The sequence below is a fragment of the Boleophthalmus pectinirostris genome, unplaced genomic scaffold (assembly GCF_026225935.1).
Source record: "Boleophthalmus pectinirostris isolate CB_2022bp ecotype Guang Dong unplaced genomic scaffold, ASM2622593v1 HiC_scaffold_18, whole genome shotgun sequence".
NCBI lineage: Eukaryota > Metazoa > Chordata > Actinopteri > Gobiiformes > Gobiidae > Boleophthalmus > Boleophthalmus pectinirostris.
This window is the reverse complement of record NW_026571133.1, coordinates 3,096,842-3,118,639: the sequence shown is the minus strand read 5'-3', so window position 1 is coordinate 3,118,639 and position 21,798 is coordinate 3,096,842. Positions and strand designations below refer to the sequence as shown.

General features: G+C 39.7%; 1 protein-coding gene across 1 annotated transcript in view; it reads right to left on the bottom strand.

Annotated features, from left to right (window-relative positions):
• Nucleotides 1–1,601: 1,601 nt before the first annotated feature.
• Nucleotides 1,602–21,798, bottom strand: part of LOC110160006 (protein PHTF2) — a 135,625-nt gene continuing 115,428 nt past the window's right edge. Inside the window, 14 exon segments of the mRNA XM_055154166.1 lie at nt 1,602–10,736; nt 11,956–12,081; nt 12,757–12,852; nt 12,944–13,099; nt 15,501–15,587; nt 15,767–15,898; nt 17,620–17,751; nt 17,753–17,813; nt 18,995–19,080; nt 19,629–19,757; nt 19,853–19,923; nt 20,229–20,379; nt 20,469–20,615; nt 20,918–21,149. Of these exon segments, the coding sequence (XP_055010141.1) occupies nt 10,716–10,736; nt 11,956–12,081; nt 12,757–12,852; nt 12,944–13,099; nt 15,501–15,587; nt 15,767–15,898; nt 17,620–17,751; nt 17,753–17,813; nt 18,995–19,080; nt 19,629–19,757; nt 19,853–19,923; nt 20,229–20,379; nt 20,469–20,615; nt 20,918–21,149 (1,627 nt within the window). The 3' untranslated portion in view covers nt 1,602–10,715.

The window sequence follows — 21,798 nt, the reverse complement described above, 5'->3', positions numbered from 1 at the left end:
GTAATGAAGAAGAAAAAATATAAGTCGCACTTTTTGGGGGAAATTAATTTTATAAAATCAGAGACCAGGAACCAACATTTCATCTTAAAAGTCAAGTTCTAGTAAAAACAATAGAAGAGAGAACAACAGACTGTTAACGTCACATATGAACAGTTCTTCAGATAAACTATAACATAAACAACAGAACAGAACAAGTTTAACAAACTCTCCATCTCACTCCAAATCACTAAATCCATTCAATTCTTCATCCTCGGTGTCACTTCTGAACAACTCCACGACCTCCGGAGGTAAACAGACGCCGCTTCCTCTTCTGTGTCGCTGTCGTCAGACTCAGCATCAGTTCCAGTTAGAATTATTCCGGTCTTTCTGAATCTCGACAGGATGGTTTCAGTGTCACTGAAGTCCAGACTTTGTCCATCCATCCAGTGACTTCAGGAAAGTTTCATGGTTCATCCTCCCGGTGTCACTCCAAACTTTATTTTTGCTACTCGATTATCATTTTCAGCTGCAGATTTCACTACTTTCAGTTTGTAATCTGCAAAATATGATTTTCTTTTTGGGGACATTTGTGTTCAGTTTTCTCAGTCGTCTTTATAAGTTTGTTTAAATGTTAAATTGTTCAGTGGTGCAGAAGTGATGGTGCGATCGACTGACATGATACAGACAGAACAGAGGCTCTTTCTGCAGGAGCAATAGGAGTTATAGTCAGTGTTGGGGAGTAACAGATTACATGTACCGGAGTTACATAATCAGAGTACAAATTATGAGTAACTGTATTCAGTTACAGTTACTGTTTCAATGAGTGGTAATTGGATACTTTGTTGAAATAAATGGATTACACAGCGGTATGTTCCTGTTTTCACATTTTGGGCTAAACCAGGACTAAAATTAGAACTAAAATCAGGACTAAAACAGGACTAAACCAAGTCTAAACCAGGACCAAACCAGGACTAAACAATATGACACTAACAGTAGGTGGACATAATTTAAAGCAGCAGTGATCTCATATAAATAATTTCTCTATCAATAATATTTTTAATCTGGTTAAGGAAAGACTGGACTTTTTATTTTCTTTTAGCAGATAAAACTTCTTTGTCTTTGCTTCTTTACAAAACAAAAGTTTGTTCATGGAGACTTGGGCTCAATTTAAAGAGAACAAACAAGAATTTTCAGGATGTAGTTGGTACATCCATGTAGTTTTAAAAAGCATGACAATACAAGTAATCCAAAGTATTCAGATTATGTTACTCACTTTAAGTAATTTAATGGATTACGTTATAAACTACATTTTGAGGTATGTAATCTGTAATCTGTAGTGGAATACATTTTAAAAGTCACCTTCCCAACACTGTTTATAGGAGACAAACAGGAGTAATAATAAGGAGAAATAGGAGCAGCAGATACTGACACACAAACCTAGAGCTTCTCACGGCTTCAGTGTGAATTTTTTAATATATAAGTTGCACTGGAGTATAAATAGCAGGAAACACCCAAACCATGAAAAAAAGTGTGATTTATAGTCCGAAAAATACAGTAATAGAGAAAAAGTCCAAGTCCATTCCTTAAAATGAGGAATTATTTGAAATGTGTGTTAAATTGTTGTCAGTTTCAATATTTCTCACTCCTATACGTGACATTATTTAAGTCGTCATGCTGCCCTCTGCTGGCCATGACTAACTGCTGCAGCTCAGAACCACCAGACTTCCCTCCTGGAGCTGCAGAGGCTGCACTAGCACTGACTCGTGACTGTCTGCAGGTGCTGAGGTTTAGGTAGAGACCGTTCAGATCAGAGAGACGCCTTTTAGGTTTAAACCAATTTCAGTATCAAAGCTGGCAACCCAAAGAAAAAGTCCTAAATATTGGCTTGACAAAACACAAGACATACGCAATTTTTTAATTTTTTTTCATATTTTATTTTTCTTACAAAATGTCGACACTGGACAGACAAATTCACAAAAACACAAATCTAAATATTAAGACTCTTCAAACGACAAAACAGAGTCCTGTATCTAGATTCAGTCCAACAGAAATGTCACTTTGTTCTTCTTAAAAACTTGAAAACAAACGTTCTTCCGTGAGCGCGAGAAACTAAAGCTTTACAAATAAATGCACGAACCACAAAACTCAAACAAAAAAAAACAATTCAAAGTATTTTTCAAAACGAGACAAAACATTTTAAAGCGTGAAGTCGTATACATTCGATTTCCAGCAACAGAAATAAGCACTTTGGTCTTCTCCTCCTCGTCAGAAACTCATTATGACGCTGATGTTTCAAATCGTGAAGCCGGAGGTGGATAGAGCTCTAGAGGGAACACAGCAACGGATAAACTGGAGAACGCGGCAGCCATCTTGGGACTGTATGGGCATTTTCTATGGGCATATGTCACAGAATCAGGCCCGTCAACAGAAATTTGGGAGCCCAGGGGCAAAAAGTGTCACGTGGCGCCTTCTCTAATATAAATTTACAAGAACAGGGTCTAATTCTGGGGCCCGGGACAACAGACCCCTTTGTACCCCTCCAATCAGCTCCCCTGTATGTGATGCTATGGTAAAATTCGTTCAAAAACAAGTGTGCGTGTTATAATTTTGAACGTTTTTGTTTGGTGTCTTTGAAAAATCCCAGCGGCTCACGGCGGACATGTTTGGACTGTATGCACAATTCCAAGACTGGGGATTTTTACGTCAACAGGCCGGAAATGCCGCGCTGTAGGTTTGCAGAACTTCTGGTTAGTGGTTTTCTACATCAAAACATCTGTGGAAATGTCTGGCATAATCTCCACCAGCTTCATAACGTTTATCCTTTGTGGACCTTTGAAGATTTGGTGATGGGGCAGATTTATGACCGATATTTTCCTGTAGAAAACCATGAACCTGAAGTTCTGCAAACCTAAAGTGCGGCACTTCCGGCCGTTGTGAAAAAGGTCTATGGGCCCAAGTGATTAATCTGTTCATTCATTTTTCAAAATAAAACCAAACATAAGAAAACGAAAAAACAACAATTTTCTTCATTATTTGTCTCCAAAATCAAAATGAAAAAATGGATAACGATTAGATTTTTTTAGTTTTTGATTGTGTGTTTAAATGAAGAATGGAAAAAACGGATAACGGACGTTTTCCTTTACGTGACTTAAACTGCGACGCCGGACTTTTGCACCACATACGAACTGAACCAGGTCTAAACCAGGACTAAACCGGTTTCAGTCCCAATCTGGTCCCAGTCTCAGTCCTAGTCTCAGTTCCCACAGTCTACACGGGCGCACCTCCGGGACCATCCTGACACTAAACATAGTGCTGGTTTAGACCTGTTTCAGTCCTGTTTCAGTCCTGTTTCAGTCCTGTTTTCAGTCCTGTTTTAGTCCTGTTTTAGTCCTGGTTCAGTCCTGGTTCAGTCCTGTTTTAGTCCTGGTTCAGTCCTGTTTTAGTCCTGGTTCAGTCCTGTTTTAGTCCTGTTTTAAACCTGGTTCAGTCCTGTTTTAGTCCTGGTTTAGTCCTGGTTTAAACCTGGTTCAGTCCTGTTTTAGTCCTGGTTTAAACCTGGTTCAGTCCGGCAATGCAGTTTAAACACAGAATTGAAAACTGAAAAAAAAAGAATTGTTTTCTGTTTTTTTTTCATTTTGGTTTTGAAGAAAATAGTTGTTTTTTCTTTTTCTTATTTTTGGTTTTATTTTGAAAAACAAATGAACGAATGACTGTGACTCTACGGTCAAATTCACATGTAAAAGTAAATATACACGTTATACTGGACAGACACTTTTGGTTTAGTATTGCCACCGTGTCTGAAAATCTTTCAGGACAAAATGAGTTTTAGAAAAATCGGTTTAAAATAAATAACACTTTTACTGTTACATAAATCTCACGTTTGTGGAAGAAATTATAACGGGGAACTGTGCAACTTTTTGTAATTTATATGAAAAGAACCAGTTATAATCCAGTAACATGAACAGTTCACTTTAGATTCTCCTCCACCGTCCGGCGTGATGAAGCTGATTTAACACGACACTAACCGAGCTTCCGTTTCTCAAACATGTAAACGTCACAATCCATGAAGTTCGAAAGGCGTAAAACATTTTCAACATCAGCGAAAAACAGAAAACTCTGAGGTACAAAACATCCCAAAGACAATTTCTATTTTCTAACTCTGTCCGCTTTTTTTTTTTTTTTTTTAAACATGTCAAAGTTTTAAAGTGCATATTTGAAAACACTCATTCTGCATGCACAAACTACTACAGGCTTCTGACTATTGAGTTCAAAACACGGCGTCACAAAGAGGCTAGATTATGGAATTATTTACTTTTTATGAATTCGATCGCTCTGGAACAGAAATGTGGATTGGAACTTTGCAGCAGATGACGTCAACATGAGGTGATACTAACTGGAGGCACTGTTAGGGTGACCGGATTTTCAAAGTCAAAAACTGGGACGTCCCGGTTTCAGGTGGTTGCAGTGGCGGAGTTAGAAATTTCTAGGGGCCCAGGCGAACTTGAGTTGACCCCTTTGTCCTCCACATCAACTCCCCTGTATTTTTGAAATATTTTTGTTTGGTATCTGAAATTTGTTTAAGACAAATTAGTTTTAGAAAACAGCTCAGGGCGGCCCTTTTTATTTTTGGCATATTTTTAATATTTATTGTCTGTTTTTGCCCAATGTTCTTGAGACACGCACATCTTTATTTAAATTATGGTGGACTGGAAACTTGGAAACTCTTATTTTATCACTTATTCGTTGCTATCGGTTGCCTACTAGATTTTTTATTTATTTTTTGCTAGTACAGTTACATTTCTGTTTACATTACATATGATTATGTTCAAATCTGGGTCAATCTCACTCGTCTGTTCTAACGTGAAAGGGGGGAATTCTTTGACAATTAAAACAGATTTAACAGTCAGATTCTATTTTGATGGTGTTTTCTTGTTTAAGAGTAAAACCACTCTTATTTAATGTCATATTGAGAGAAAATCAAACTTGGCCAGTTGGTGGGGGGCCCCTCCAGGTTCGGGGGCCCTATGCAACCGCCTACTGTTGCCAAATACTAGCGCCGCCTCTGGGAAACTGCGAAAGGAGTGCGTGATTAAGGAAAATTGTTATGTACTGTTATGACCATTTATGGCGAACATGTGAGTCAGTATAGTCACATTTTCGTTGTGTTTTGGTCATTTTTAAGCAGCTTTTCTGTATTTTACTTAAACAAATGATAATTTACACCTCTATTTTACTGTTGGCAGGGATCAAATTGGTCAAAAATAGGGACACCTGGTGCATTTCTTTAGGAAAAATGGGACAAATCACTGGTTTTGGATAAATCAGCTGGGACCGAAAACTGGAACGTCTGGTCACTCGAGGTCAGGGATCTCGAAGCCATATATTGCGCTGAATAAGTCAAATTTGATTGATTAAATGCCTATTTCCTTTTTAAATGTGCTAATTTTGTGCACTGTAACTGGATAACGGGTTATGTTTTACACATATCTAACCGTACCTCACCTTCGGCTCACCACGGCTCTTTTGTTTACTAAATGTCTGGCAACCGCTAAAATGATTAGCTCGCCGCCATTTTCGTTTTACAAAAAGTAGCTCACAGAAGGAAAAAGTTTGGAGACCCCTGCTCTAGGCACTGCTCTGTCAGAAGTTCTGTTACTCAAGTTTGTCTTTGTTTTAACACAATCTGACAATAAAGTACAGACAAAAACAGCGCGCTAACTTCTACTGTTAAACAAGCTAGTTAGCATTAGCCTGAACTTTTTCAGTTAGTCACTTTCACCATGTTTACGCTCACAAAAAGTGATTGTTTTAATCCATTTTGGGGGTTTTTCTTGCGTTCTTAAACAATCTAAGAACATCTCAGCCTGTGTTTGCTAATGTTTGCTTTGTGTCACCATGGTAACTGCTGAAAATTCTGCCATAGACATAGCCATAGATAGCCCACTCCCAGCTTGATGTCTCTGCAAAGTATCAATTCTATGTTCTCAAAAGTTTAAAATAACTAAACTAAAACTACTGCATGTACTGTCAAATTCATTTGATTTTACATTTTATTTTAATGTAAACAAACTGGCAAAAGGACGACGTGAAATAGTGACTTCTAACAAATTATTATATGTTTCTCATCTAAAACTTTGACCTAAATTTCAAAATGTTACGATCAACATTAAAAAAATGATAGAAAAAGACGACGTAATGCTGTAGTTCTTTTGAAATATCGGAACAGACCAGCAGGGGGCAGCGCAATTTGGACGTTTAGAACCAAATTTGGAAAAGAAAGCAAACTACTTTCTTAAAATGACAATCAAAGACTTGGTTTGGAGCTTGCTGATTGGTCAAAGCTACTAAAGTGGGCAGGGATTTGAGGAACGTTTTCGAGCTTTACAAACAAAAATACAGCACGAGTTCAATAAACACGACAAAAACAAAACACAAGGTGAATTTTTGAAGAAATTACCGTGTCTGAAAGCTAAAAATAAGCAAATTTACCATAATATAGCCTCTTTAACGCCCTTCTCGCGAGTATAAATTGCTGTTGTCAGTCGTAGAAAGAACTTGGATCGTGTTTTTTCCACACAAAAATAAAAACACAAGAATAAACGCATGACCTCGAACAGAAAAACAAACAAAACAAAAAAAAAAGCTTGTGAATTGTCAAAACATGTTTACGCTTTAATCTACAGTGAAAATGAGAGTTTAGGATTTCAACCCTTTTTGAACGTGATTTTCGTTGATTGTGAACACGAAAATAGTACCTGCACCTGATTTTAACGTATCTTTTTCCAAATAAATCCACGTTGTTTTCTAAGAATCATGAGAAACCAACTGTAAAACAAGGAAATAGAAAAGGAAACAACCACCGGAAACGATCTCGGACGGTTGTTTCTGCGTCAAAACGGTCAATCAAAACGTCATAAAGGACAAAACTGGGCGGTTCGAGAGGAAAAACTTTCCTTACTTGTGATTCAAAATCAAAAATCAGGTACAGGCTCTTTTGATATAGAGAATTACACGAAGTTATGCAAGAAAAATGGTTTAAATTGTGAGCTAAAATTGAATTATAATGTGTTTTCTTCTACATTTTTGTTGACGGATTTAAAGTTTGCACCTAAACCCAAATTGTAATAAATATATAAACACTTTTCCGAGTATTTGTGTGTCTATACATGCATCAAGAATTTGGGACTTCCGGTCATTGCGCAATGCATACTGGGAAGAATTTTCCGAAAAAGTGAGCATCAAACCGTCATGTTTGTTTTTGGGCAGGATTGATCCACAGGAAGGACAAAAAAGGAAACTTTTGACTGCCTAAGAAATCATCCCGAATTTGCAGTGAACATTTTGTATGTGGAGCGACAACAAAGTGGGATCCCGTTTGTTAAGCGAGAAGTGCAGAAGACAAACAGACTGAGCTGCACTTTCTTGTTCTTGTGGTTTTACAGCAACATCACGTCTTGGTCTCTTTGCAGTGGAAGGTGTTTCTTGGTGAACAGCTGGTGCCTTTCGCTTTGGTGTTGACTTTTTAAATTCGTAACTGAGGTTGAGTGAGGGATCGGGATGTTGCTTTGTTGTCGCTCTACATACATACAATGTTCGCTTCAAACTCGGGATGATTTCTTAAGCAGCCAAAAGTTTCCTTTTTGGTTCTTCCTGTGGATCAATCCTGCCCATCGCCTTCACCTTTCACTATTTTTCAATTCCGTTGGGAAGAGAAACAGTTTGAACAGAGGTTTGCAGTCACACACATCTGATTCCCTTTTGCATTTATGGAGTTCGCAAAACAAAATTCTCGATCTGTTTTCCGCTGTTAGGATCCAACAACCACACAATTACGATGTCCGAATCCCAAAACTAAAATATGACAATATCAGAACCAGAAACAAAAGCGATATGGCTCAAAAGACTAGAAAAGATCGACTTTTACAACAGACGGACCACACTGGGAAAACAAACACGGCAGTTTGATGCTCACTTTTTCGGAAAATCCTTCCCAGTTTGCATTGCGCAATGACCAGGAGTCCAAAATTCTTGATGCATCTATGATTATTATTGTCTATGAGAGAATAGCCATATACAGCAAACAGCAGGACTACCCTAAAGCCCCATATAGTAGTGCATTAATTATTACTAATCGCTGTTGCCGTAAATACCATTATACGAGCGCAGGATATTTTACGTTCATGTTTTTGAGGAAAATTTTCTATTGTACAGATCTACCATAAATGATTTGTACAGTAAGCAAACAGCATTTTAAACATATTTACTATGTTCGTTTTAAATAGAAAATGTGACCAACTCTTCTGAAGTGACAGCACTGTGTGGAAATATAAAAATAAAAGCTCAAAATAAAGAGATAACTTAAAGATTCACTGCGTAACTTTTCTAACAGGGGTTCTGCTATCAGTTTGTCTCCATAATGATATTAGGAATGCTCCAGAGTACGGCATTAAACTCGTCTATCTCTACGGGGAAAGTAGATGACACCACTAGATCATGTTACGGGTCAGATCTGCGCAGAGGCGACCCAGTATACAATAATAATGCGTGTTTTCCAGCAATAGAAGCAACTGTAATTGAAAGGGGAATGACATACTGCGGGATATTTCAGAAGCAGCAACAGAATCTCCACGGAGACAAACAGGCCAAACCAGAAAAGCTAAAAATAAAAAGATACCGTATTTTTCGGACCATAAGGCGCACTGAAAATCCTTAAATTTTCTCAAAAATCGACTTTACTGACTTCGAACTGATTTTATGTGAAACACGGCGCTCAAAAATCTGTCAAAATGTTTTAGTATGACTTTGGTAAACTACGAAGCCGCGTCATTTCATGGATTGTCGGAGCGTTACGGCGATCGTAGTCAGGAGCCTGGTGGAGTAAAGGAGAAGTATAGTTCTGTGAACTATTCAACGCATGCTGCCACCGCCTTCGTCACAAAAAGAACACACATATTCCACTGAGTCCTGAAGTCCTTTAGTCCAACGAGAGCGATCTGTTTTTTTTCAGCGCTTTTAGTTTATGCAAATGAGTCATGTGGTTTTAAGTTTCATTTCTGTAAAACGTAAACAAATGTGCGCAAAGCTGCATTAGACACATTATTACTCAATGTTTGGGACAGGCATTCGATAAAAAATTTTAAAGATCGATTTTCAGTTAATCATTAACGTATTTATATTAAAATTATCATTAATACTAATCTCCATAAACAAACTCAACTTTACAACATATAAACCATAAACACTCTAGAGCCACATCAGCCCGTTTGACATTATAATGTCTTTAATGCAGCTTTGACATGTTTATTTACATTTTACAGTAACAAAACTTAAAACCACATGACTCATTTGCATAAACTGTAAGCGCCGCTCTTACCTCTTAACACAGCTCTTTATTTAACAGTAATTTCACTCACTTTATTTATGTTGGTCACTTTATTAATTTTGGCTCCTGTTGTGATAAAAAGACTGAAAAGTGTCTTTTAGTCTTTTCCTTTTTTTCCTTTTTTCATAGCGTACGCTACGCACAGTAACCTACATTCAGTTTGTCGATTAAAAATGAACCTGATCAACAAAATTCTTAACGATCAATTATCGACTGAGTAGGAATGATGTATATTTGAGTCGTCCTCGTAGGAAGTAAAAAACTGAAATTCTCCACGGACATTCACATTCATAATTCACATTCACCAAGACAGGGAGGTAACGCCGGGCGAATTACACCACGATTTGCCGATGGATTGTGGACGCCTGGACTAAGGATCAGTCTCAAGTGTCGTCCGTTTGTTTCGCTTAATGCTCCTTATGATCCGGTGCACCTTAAGTATGAAAATAGACGAGAGAATTCCACATTATTGATATTGCGCCTTATAGTACGAAAAATACGGTAACTTAAAGGTTCACCGCGCAGCTTTTCTAGTGGAGTGTCTGTCATTAAATTGTCTCCATGGCGACGATGCTACTTTTTCGCTTGAATACTCTACACAGCATTAAAGTATAAAAAAAAATCAGATGACGTCGCCAGACCAAGTTACAGCTCAGGTCTGTGGAGAGGCGACCCAGCATCATAATAATAATAATAATACCTGTTTTCCAGCGATAGAAACAGCTGTAATCGAAAGGGTGATGCCATACTGCGGAACATTCCAGAAGACAAACCAGAAAAGTCACGTAGTGCGTCTTTAACTTGGATTTGCTGTCGAGACTTGACGAAAATTCACATGAACACCAGAAAACGTGTGAGACAGAAGGACCAGCGGTGGGCCAGTGATCGTCATAATACTTCATACGTGAGTTTTCATAGCATTGTCTGTGTAAAAGACCACAAAAACTATGTCTACATTGGTTTAAATGTGTTGAATTAAGAATATGAACCTTTTTTTTGGAATTGTGTTATGACTAGTTAACATTTATCTAATTATCCAAGACAGTTCAATCATATTTTGTGTCCAATTTTAAGTGTAATGTGAACAAAAACTAAATATGTGACCAATCTGATTCTCTAGGTCCATTAAATAAATTTAAACCAGTCACAACGACTCAAATCAACAAAAAATAATCTCAATTCAAGTGTTTTCAAACGAATGCAGGTCACGTGTTTTTGCAGTGAACAAATAAAATAAAACAACCTAAAATTCATATAAACCTAGAAACACTGCGAAGGTAAATAAATAGTTGTGAATTGCACAAAGTGTGAACGTAAGGGTCAAAGGTCAGTTGGGGTCAGCATCAGGTCACTGTCATGATTTGATCTTCCACAGCTGCAACACAAAACACAGACGTTAGTTAAGTTAGTAAATGCATAAAATGTGTAACTTTATCAAAACAATGGTGCGGTTTTATTTTTAAGGCGCATGTTCTCAGACTTTCGTTCTTAAAGGGACAGTCCAGAATTTTGGACACAGGACCTCATTTCCAAGTGATCCAGAGTGTTGCAGACGTGTGGAAGACTTTTTAAAATATTCCATCCAGTCCTTGTATCTGCAGAGGTCACTGGTGCTGGATAGTCTGATTCATCAGCCGGTTTTACTTTGCGGAAACAGTCTTGGATTCGTTCGCTCAACGGTAGGCGAGTACTTTTTTTCATTTAACTAATCGCTGCAATTTGGTCATGACGTATGTAATGCGCCGCTAACGGGGATAACTGGTATATTAAGCTTTTCCCAAATCCCGTAGGAAGAAGGACAATAATGTCCTTCCCCTTGATAAAATTCACCAAACATTCTCTTTGTTCCGGCTTTAAATCCTCGATCTCGGGAATCGTTGCCAACACAGAATGTATGACTCTTTGCTGATTGGCTGGTGTCCGGACTCGCACTTCCGGGGTTTTTGCAAACCGTCTTGTGCAGGCATGTCCAAACTAATGCCCGTGGGCCAAATGCGGCCCTCAGACAAATTTTTCTTGGCCCTCAGGCTTCCAGGTGAATTGGCCCAAATTACTTTACATCAATTAAAAATTAACTTTTTACTGCAAGTTTTTTTGAAAATCTACCTTGATAAAACTCATATTTAATATTTAGTGTGTGGTTTTAAGGATCTTAGAATGAGCCATCAGTCTTTATTCTTTCTAACGTGTTAAACATATTTTTATTATTCCCTGTACTGAGCACCAGTCTACGGCCCTCGATCGGCCCTCTGCTTCATCTGTGTTTAGATATGTGGCCCTTGATGAAAAAAGTTTGGACACCCCTGCACTAGGAAATGAGGTCCTATGTCCAAAATTCCATACTGTCCCTTTAAAATCTCCATTACATCAATATTGCAATCGCATTCTCCAAATTTCATAGACCGTCAAACTCTGAGAAAACAGAAGCTGCACTGAAACTAACATTTATTGTTTTGCTTCTGTTTTAAATGACCTAGAAATATATTTAAAATTTAAGTTGCATTACATTACAGTAACATTATGTAACTATGGTTCTATGACTCTCTTCCATATGTGTTGTACTGTCTCATGTCTGAGTGACTGTGAGTTTTTACCTTGAGGTTGAACCCGAGCAGGTCTGAGATGACCCCGGATACGGCCGACAGAATGACCACCTGAGTGATGTTGTAGAGCAGAGGGTTCATGGTGAGTCCGTACAGCCGGAACGGAGAGTCCAGCTCCTGAAACACACAAACACACCGATTATTTAAAGTGTATTCAGGAATTTAGACCAGGAATTTACCCATTTATCCATTTCTACATGTCTCTCTCTCTACACATCAGTCTGTGGAATTTGGATCAGACAAAATGACCAGGATTCTGACACACTTCATGGTTCAAACACGGGACAGGGAACACAGCAAGTTCTAGATCAGGGGTCATCAAATTAAGGCCCGCGGGCTGACTCCGGCCCACCACGCCCTTTTGACCGGTCCCAGTCCCTCTGCCCCCAACCACTTCGAATCCAATCCTCAAAAGTTGTCATGGCCTACTTTTTTAATTACTTTTTGGCAAATAATAACACGTTTGCAGCTTGTATTTTGTTGATTTTCTCAATTAAAAAATTATATTTATATGAAGTATTTATATTTATATTTAAATAATTATAGGATGTATTTACATTTGCAGCCAAATTTGCCACCAAGTTTTCATCACCCGACAAACCTGAATGACGACCGATTGTTTTTTTGTTCAGTATTGGACCGTGCAGTTTGTCTGATATGTAAAGAAAGTGTGGAGGTTTTCAGAGAATATAATCTGTGTCTTCAGGGTCGTACAATTCTGTTATACGACCGTGTCCCCCAGAGAAAAAAGTTTGGTGACCCCTGTTCTAGATGTACAACTCTTGTTTGCACCTTGAGCAGTTTTGTGGCCAGTTTGAGAACATTATTGACCAGAGTCAGCTCCTCCTTCTTGTTTGGTTTCTTCTCCATCTTCAGATACAGGTTTATCTGAGAAGGATAAACAAACATCATTATTCATTATGTTTAATCATCATTATTATTTGTACACAGAGTAAGAGTAAATAAAATCCCCGTGTACCTGTTCAGTGAGCAGGATGGAGGTGTTGCTGTACTTTTTGCTGGTCTCGGAGCCCAAAGTCACGAAGCGCAACAGAAACAGAGTGAGGCTGGAGCACCAGATCACCAGCTCCCAGTTATAATGACACTCCAGGAAGGTTTCATGAACGTGCAGCAGCTACAGCAGGAGACACACGTGCATTTTAACACAAAGAACACTTGATGGCGCTGTTGCAAGAGCTCATCTTTTCCAATGTGATCTACCGTATTTTCCACACTATAGGGCGCACTTAAAAGCCTTTAATTTCATCAAAAAAGGACTGTGCGCCTTATCATCCAGAGCGCCTTATATATGAATTTATTGGGGTGTCTTAGTACGACTTTAGTAAACTACAAAGCCACACCACTTGCAGCATTACGGCTCCCGTAGTCAGGAGCATCGCGGAGTAATACATACTGTGATTCCTTTTAATATCAAAATGCACCTGTCAAGAGACACGCTTACAACACGGACATTAAACTCAAGACTGTTATAAAGTGAAAGTTTGAGCTGCGTGGGAGCAGTGGATGAGAGAAGGAGAACACACATTCACCAAGACAGAGAGACAGCACCGAGCGACTTACGCCACAATCTGCCAACGGATCGTGGACGTCTGGGCTAAGGATCAGTATCAACTGTGGTCCGAGCTTTCACCAAGACCAGAATCATCACTGAACTGCCAGGGAACAGTAACCACACTGACTCGGATAATGACGAAGAGGGATGTGGATGTGCTGGACGCCGTAATCGCCCAACTGTTTGAACTATTATGAGTTATTGTGAATACACGAACAATTTAGCGTCTCAGACAGTATTTTTTTTTTTACGCGCTACAATTGAACAAAGTTGAGAGTTATTGTGAACGCGTTAAATAAAGTTTGACTGATTTATCTAACTGTTGTGTTTCGTTTAATGCGCCTTATAGTCCGGTGCGGTTTATATGTGAAAAAAGTTCGAAAATAGACAATTCAATGACAGTGCACCTTATAATCCAGAGTGCCCTATAGTGCGGAAAATACGGTAATACTGCATAAATACAAAACTGAACTGTTATTAAAGTGGGTGGTACTTGGAAAGACAAATCAATTAAAAATGCAAAAAACTTTGTGAACATTATAAGGCCACTGAATCACTGAAACAAATACAGGACTGATATTCTAACGCGCCGCAAAAACGCAGGACGCTCTAGTCGCGCGTCCCCTGCAGATCAGCGGTCCCCAACCTTTTTTGTGCCACAGACCGGTTTAATGTCAAACAATATTTTCACGGACTGGCCTTTAAGGTGCGGCAGATAAATACGACAAAATAAAATGATACAACCAACACAAAAACACATATGTTTTTTTTTGTTTTTTTTAGGGGGGGTTTATTCTTTTTTTTTTTTTTATTCTCATTGTGGTTTATTTTGCATGATCATAAACATTAAACTTTTGTGCCATTGTTATCACTATTATTAGTTTGTACAACCATAAATGAACACTAAAATTCTCACTTTTTCATTCTTATTACTGTTTACTTTGTATTTTCATAAACGATAAACTTTAGTGCTTTCTTCATCACTGTTATTAGACCATAAACGAACACAAACACACATTCTCTTTACTGTTTATTCTGTACGATCATAAACGATAAACTTAGTGCCTTCTTTATTATTATTGTTAGTTTGTACAACCATAAACGAAGATATTTCTGCATGTATGTACGGTATATATGTGTTATGCATATGTGTGTGTGTGTATATAAAAAAAAAATGTGTCAACCATTTGATTATGTAAAACAGAAGTGTCAAACTCAAATTCACAGAGGCCAAAATTAAAAACTGGGTCGTGGGCCAAACTAAATATTTACTAAAAAATTTCAACAACATCTGCATGTTTTCTCTTCTTTCGAGATATGTGATGTTAAACCTTTTCTTATTAAAATAAATGTTTAATAATAGTTTTGCTTAAACATTGAATCCAGAACAAACAGAATATAAAATAATAACAACATTTTAAATAAATAATGTCTCTACAGCCGATGAGCAGCTCTAATACATATTTGATATGATCTCGTGGGACAAATATAATTATATTGTGGGCCAAATTTGGCCCCCGAGCCTGAGTTTGACATGTCCGATGTAAAACAATTGGGGTAGGACGTTATAAGATTTTTAAACTTCATCCTACTCCCTTTGAGCACCAGGTCCCAAATACAGTATGTACATGTTTTTTGGGGTTTTTTTTTGTTAGTGTTGCTGATTTAGTTTTACCTTGTTCAAACAAATAAATAAAATAAATAAATAAATTTTGTTGCTTGTGGGTTTAATATTCGTGTTAATGTATCACGTAACCGAGACGAGCACCGAAAGTGAATCATAGACGGATGTGACAGAGAAAATTTTGTCATATTTTGGTCATTTGGAAAATAAATAAAACGGAAATAAAGTAAGTTATTTATTCATTCTGTGCGACCTGGTACCAAATGACCCATGGACCAGTACCCGCTGTTATTGATGACCCAATTTTCTCTTTTCTGGTGTGAATGTGTCATGTTTTACCTGAGCACAGCAGATGAAGACCACAGACAGAGTGAGCAGGAAGGCAGAAGACACTATCACATCTACAGAACGCTGAGGGCCCCGTCTCTGAGAACAGAACGCACAAACAAAATCAGGTTCATTCACTTCAAGAGGCACAACTCACTCTAACTCAGTGTTAACTTTTACAGAAGGGTAAATGGTCACGTCTTTATCCAGCTCTTTTCCACATCTCCTCATACAAAAGTGTAATATTCTGGACTTGACTGAGTGACGGTTGTTGTTACCTTGAGGTAGGAGCGCAGGGAGAGCCACATCTTGATGTTCTGGACCTTCTTGAGTCTGAAATGAGGCACCTCGGATTTCCGGGCTCTGCGGGCCGACGTCAGGTGACCAAACAGCTTTGCAAACAGCAGCCTCTGTAAAAACAAAGACGTGTGTGCGTAAATATTAGGTTAGGTTGCTTTATTCATACCAGTAGGTAAATTTGTTTTGCAGATTTGAGCGGTATGTCCCACATTTCACATTTCATTCATCCAGATTATGTGCAATAAACACGTATAAAAACACAATTACAAAATAAAGTGTTACAGAGCTCCAGTGCAGAATGGTTTTGTTCCATAAACAATTAGTTAAATTCATCCATCGCACTTGATTAAAAACACTATAAATATTAAATATATATAAAACAAAACACAATTTTTCCAAGACAAATGTACTAAAATTGATAGATAAATTAATTACAATTTATTCTTATACAATCTTAGTACAATAGTTCATTCTAGATCTTGGGACTAAAAGCCTCTGACCAGAGGGAAGCAGCTGAAACTCTGAGTTTAGTGGATGTTGCATGTTTTTTAAAATCCTCTGGGACGTCCTCTGTAACTGTCCTGACTACAGGGAGTTCAGGCGGCTCTGAGGATCCTGGTCCAGTCCTGTTATAGTCCTGGTCTAGTCCTGGTCTAGTCCTGGTCCAGTCCTGGTCCAGTCCTGGTCCAGTCCTGTTATAGTCCTGGTCTAGTCCTGGTCTAGTCCTGGTCCAGTCCTGGTCCAGTCCTGGTCCAGCCCTGTTATAGTCCTGGTTCAGTCCTGGTTCGGTCCTGGTTCGGTCCTGGTCTAGTCCTGGTCCAGTCCTGGTTCAGTCCTGTTATAGTCCTGGTTCGGTCCTGGTTCGGTCGTTATCCGGCCCTGGTTTAGTCCTGGTTTAGTCCTGGTTTAGTACCTGGTCTAGTCCTGGCCTAGTCTTACTTTAGTCTTCGTCTAGTCCCGGTTTAGTTCTGGTCCAGTCCTGTCGTGGTCTAGTCTAGATTGTGGCGTATATATTTATTTCTCCGCTAATGTTTGTGGCTCCTGCTCCGGTTCTCGGGTCTTTCTCTTTCTTCCAGATAATAACATCACTACGTCACTGTGGCTCTTTAGCACTCCCCTAGTGGCTCCCTGGAGCTTTTTCAAAAATGAGTGAAAATGGAAAAGGAATGATTTTTTTGGTTGTTGTTTTAACCCATTGACGCCGGATGCTGCGCAGCGCTGAGTCCCCTGTCCGGATTGTCTGGCGATCAGCGTAACTGGTAAAGGCGGAGCCACACCTGGAAGCATGGGGGGCGTGTCCTCCTCTGCTTCCATTCACTCCCATAGAGAGACGCAAAACTGCCGGAGCTGTATTGTCGCGTTAAACCTTCTTTATCGTGGCGTATTATTTCCCCATTGAAAAATAATCCAAATGTATCCCACATATTTTCCCATCAAGACCTGGCCTTTGAAGTAACAAACGTCTTTACTGCAGCGCATGAACGCGCTCAAACACTTGATTTGGTCGCTGCTCCAGACGCTCCTATAACAGGTGCCATATCACTATGTCGTGTAACAAATAAACATGGTCAAACACAAAAATGCTGACAGTGACAATGACAGTGGAGACACGGACAACATTTGTACATCCTGTTTTTTTTCAATGTAGAGAACAGGGAGAGTTTTTGTCAGTGATGCAGACCGGTTTGTGCGCTCTGAGACTGAAGGTGAACTCAGAGTGAAGCCGTGAGGTTCATTCTTTTGCAAACATTCCTGAACTAATCCCCGGTTTAACACGACGGCACAAACGCTGGTCCACTGAGACGGCAGATCAGACCGAAGCGTCGCTCACCTGTTTGTAGGTCCTCTCCGCCACGCTGAGCAGGAAGAAGAAGAGCCATATAAGGCAAACGCGCACCAGGAAGCTGAGCGTAACCATGGTGACGATGAGCGCGTCTGACCCCGAGCCGACCCCGAACGCCGCAGGACAGAAACTCTCCGCCCGACAGAGAAGTCAGCTGGTCCACCTCCCTGTACTGCACCAGTCTGAGAGAGAGAGAGAGGGAGGGCATCAGGTTTAATACTCAGGTTCATTATTCATTACTGCTTTTGGTTATAGGACAATAAACAGTCAAGTGCCTCCAGACTTCTTAATACTTCAAAACAACGTTAGATTCTGTGCAGTAGAAAAATAGAAAGATTAAATGAATCTTTTTAGGATTGTAAGTTAGGTCGACTATTATGTCTATGGATTTAAAAATGTGTTAAAAGCAGAGGACAGATTTTAATGAACGATTCTAATCCGTGTATCATTCGTTTATTCGTTTTTCAATATAAAACCAAAAATATGAAAATGAAAAAGCAACTGTTTTCTTCATTATTTGTCTCCAAAACCAAAATGAAAAAACGGATAACGGTTTGTTTTTTTCTGTTTTCAATTTTGGACAATAACGGTCGTTTCCCGTTTACGTGACTTTCGTGACTGCGATGCCGGACTTTTGCGCGGCATACGGACTGAACCAGGACTGATCCAGGTCCGGGACCAAACCGGGACCAGAGCGGGACAAGACCGGGACTGAGACCGACACCAGACTAGGACCAGACTGGGACCAGAGCGGGACCAGACTGGGACTGAGACCGAGACCAGACCAGGACAACACCGGGACCAGACCGGGACTGAGACTGAGACCAGGCCGGGACCAGACTGGAGACTCAGAGCCCATGGCAGGGCCGGAGCTTGAAGCTGGGGCTCGGGCCCCGCAGAGGCTCGGAGTAAAAGCTTGGAGTCTGCCCTGGTCCCGCCCTGGTCCCGGACCTGGATCAATCCTGGATCAGTCCATGCAGCACAAAAGTCCGGCATCGCAGTCACGAAAGTCACGTAAACAGGCTGTTATCTGTTTTTTCCATTCCTCATTTAAACACAAAATCAAAAACTGAAAAAATTAATCGTTATCCGTTTTTTCATTTTGGTTTTGGAGACAAATAACAAAGAAAACTGTTGTTTTTTTGTTTTCTTATTTTTGGTTTTATATTGAAAAACGAATGAACGAATGATACACAGATTGATTGTGATTCTTAAAAAATTGGTCCAATAATTTGCGCTGCAGTCTGAGGCTCTGGGGCAAAAGTGCCATTTACTGTACAACAAACTCCTGGGCTTTTATTTTGGAGAGGTCTGGTCTTTCTGTGGGAGTTTTTATGTTTGAACTCTTTGAAACTGAATGTACCTGAAGGCGAATGGAGTGAGGCCCAGAGTCACAGAGACCAGGTTCCCAAACACCTGGTACCCGATGCCTGGAGTGTACATGTTCACCTGCACACACACAAACACAAACACACAAACACACAAACACACAAACACAAACAAACACACAAACACACAAACACAAACACAAACACAAACAAACACACAACACACACAAACACACAAAACACAAACACAAACACAACACACAAACACACAAACACAAACACAAACACACAAACACACAACACACAAACACACAAACACAACACACAAACACAAACACAAACACAAACACACAAAACACACAAACACACAAACACAACACACACACACACACACACAACACAAACACAAAAACACAAACACACAAACACAAAACACACAAACACAAACACACAAACACACAACACAAACACACAACACACACACACACAAACACACAAACACAAACACAAACACACAAACACACAAACACAAACACACACACACACAAACACAAACACACAAACACAAACACACAAACACAAACACACAAACACATGGGGTTTTAAAAAACACTCAGAGAAATAAAAAACTACACTTCTGATCCCCCATGATCCCAGTGTGAGACTCACTTTGTTCATGATCATGCCGCTGATCTCCAGCACAGACATGTCTGCTTTCTTACATTCGTTTCCCTCCCACACGATGGCGCTCACACGCTCCAGACCGGGGTTTGAACTGTGCAGCCAGGGCACATGACCCTGCACACACACACACACACAGGGAAACAGATTATTTTAGTCATACATTTAATCACATATAAAACATTACGTTTACAGGTGTGAGTGAGACAGACCTGGTGGAAGGGGTCGTCTCTGTACTCCTTCTTGGACGGTCCACACACAGGGGTCCCGGCTCCTTCTCCCTCTGCAATAAACAACAACATTTAGATTGAAACTGACACTTCCACATCATGCTTTCTGTCTGAAAGTTTACATCATTTCACAATTGATAATAAAACCAAATACATTTGAATGTTAAAATATGGTTGAATTGTTGATATATTTTCAGATTAAGCTTCAGTCCACAGAGCAGTGCAATATTTGTCAGAAAAAAAGGCGTCACTTTGTATCTGACATAATCAATTATCAAATAATTGGCCTTTATCTTTTTTGTTAACAAAGTTCTTGACATGAAGAAGTTTGTCTTGACCTTAACAGTCACTCACTCACCTGTCTCTGAGGTGCAGGAGGAGCGACACTCTGCACAGTGCAGAAAGTCCTCCCACAGCAGGTCCTCGGTCTCAGACTCGTGTCTCTCTGAGTCCTGGGTCCTGAGGCTGGAGCAGCGAGAACTGCAGCTGGTGCCCGACTTTGGCACCTCCTGAACAAAACACCAGAGGGTTAGTCCTTATGTAAGGACACATTTATATATAACACACAGCACATTTAAAGGAAGGACAGTAAAAGCACCTCAGTGTAGTGTTTCTTATAATGGTGGGAGCTCTTTCTGTTTCGGACCGTGCACTCGCTGCTGTTCATTCTGTCCACTCCCCTCCGGAGGGCGCCGTACGTCACCTCAGGGTCCTCTTCACTGGAGGCCTCGTCTGACGCAGGCTCCTGGAAAGATTCCACAAAACAAAACATTTACAACAGGAGCGTGGATCATGTCTCCAGACAGAATTCATCCAGATGCAAAAGTGCGATCACGAAAGCTTCAGAAATGTCAGCAGAATCACTGAAGTCTATTAAAAATTTGAGTTTTAAGGTTAAAATTAGAGTTACAGATGTGAAACGCAATCATGGTGTAATAACCAGCCCAAACTAAAAAGAAGTTGAACAGTAATTTTCAAAGTTTTGGCAGAGAACACAACTAGAGCTTCACTTTAAGAGCGTCTACAGTATTCGGTGATCGGTTTTACCTTGTTGGCCGTGGGCAGCATGAGTCCGTTGCTGCGTGGCGTGTGGTGGGCGTGAGCGGGCGGGCAGTGCGGGTTCCAGCACGCCTCCTCCGCCCTCATCAGCGAGTCGCAGGGCGGCTCCGGCAGCTGAAGCCCCTCCTCGCTGCTCCGGTTGGTCACCCTGCCGTCCAACGACACGTAACCATTGTCTGTCTCTGTGGACTTGTCGATGGAGAGCTTAGACTTCTTAGATCTGAAGAGGTGAAGGAAGAAAGGAGGAAGACCGAAGAAAGAAGAAAAGAGCAGGAGAAAAACAGGTTTGTACAGAGGAGAGAGTGAAGAGAATGATACACAACGTTAAGAATCCAGTGAAGGATACAAGGCTTCAGGTTAGGGACAGATGTAAACACTGCAAAAAGAAACATCTAACGCGAATTAAAATGACTTGAATTCAGAATATTTCCTAGTTTTTTAAGATTAGATTTAACTGTCTGTCTGACCTGCAATATTTACCTTTTCATGGCATTTCTGACAAGATCCAAGAAAAGCGAAAATTCAAACTATTTCTTTCTGAGAGCTCATTCTTCGCTGTGATTGGTTAAACAGACCTGTCACTCACTCAGAAAATGAAGGAGGCTGACCAATAAGAGCAGTGGGCGGGATTTAACAAAGAAGAAGAATCCCAATGACTATCGCAATTTTTATCTAATTGATCTAGTTTCAAGTTAATTTAGCTTGAAACTAATAAAAATCATTCAGCCAATAGATTCTCTCCACACTTTTTAATGAATGTTATGGACTAATTTGGGTGCCTTGTATATTTTTTGGATCCTCTTTTTTTCTTTTTGACTATGGACCATATAATAAAGTATAATAAAGAAGTGGGCAATTATTTTTTCCAT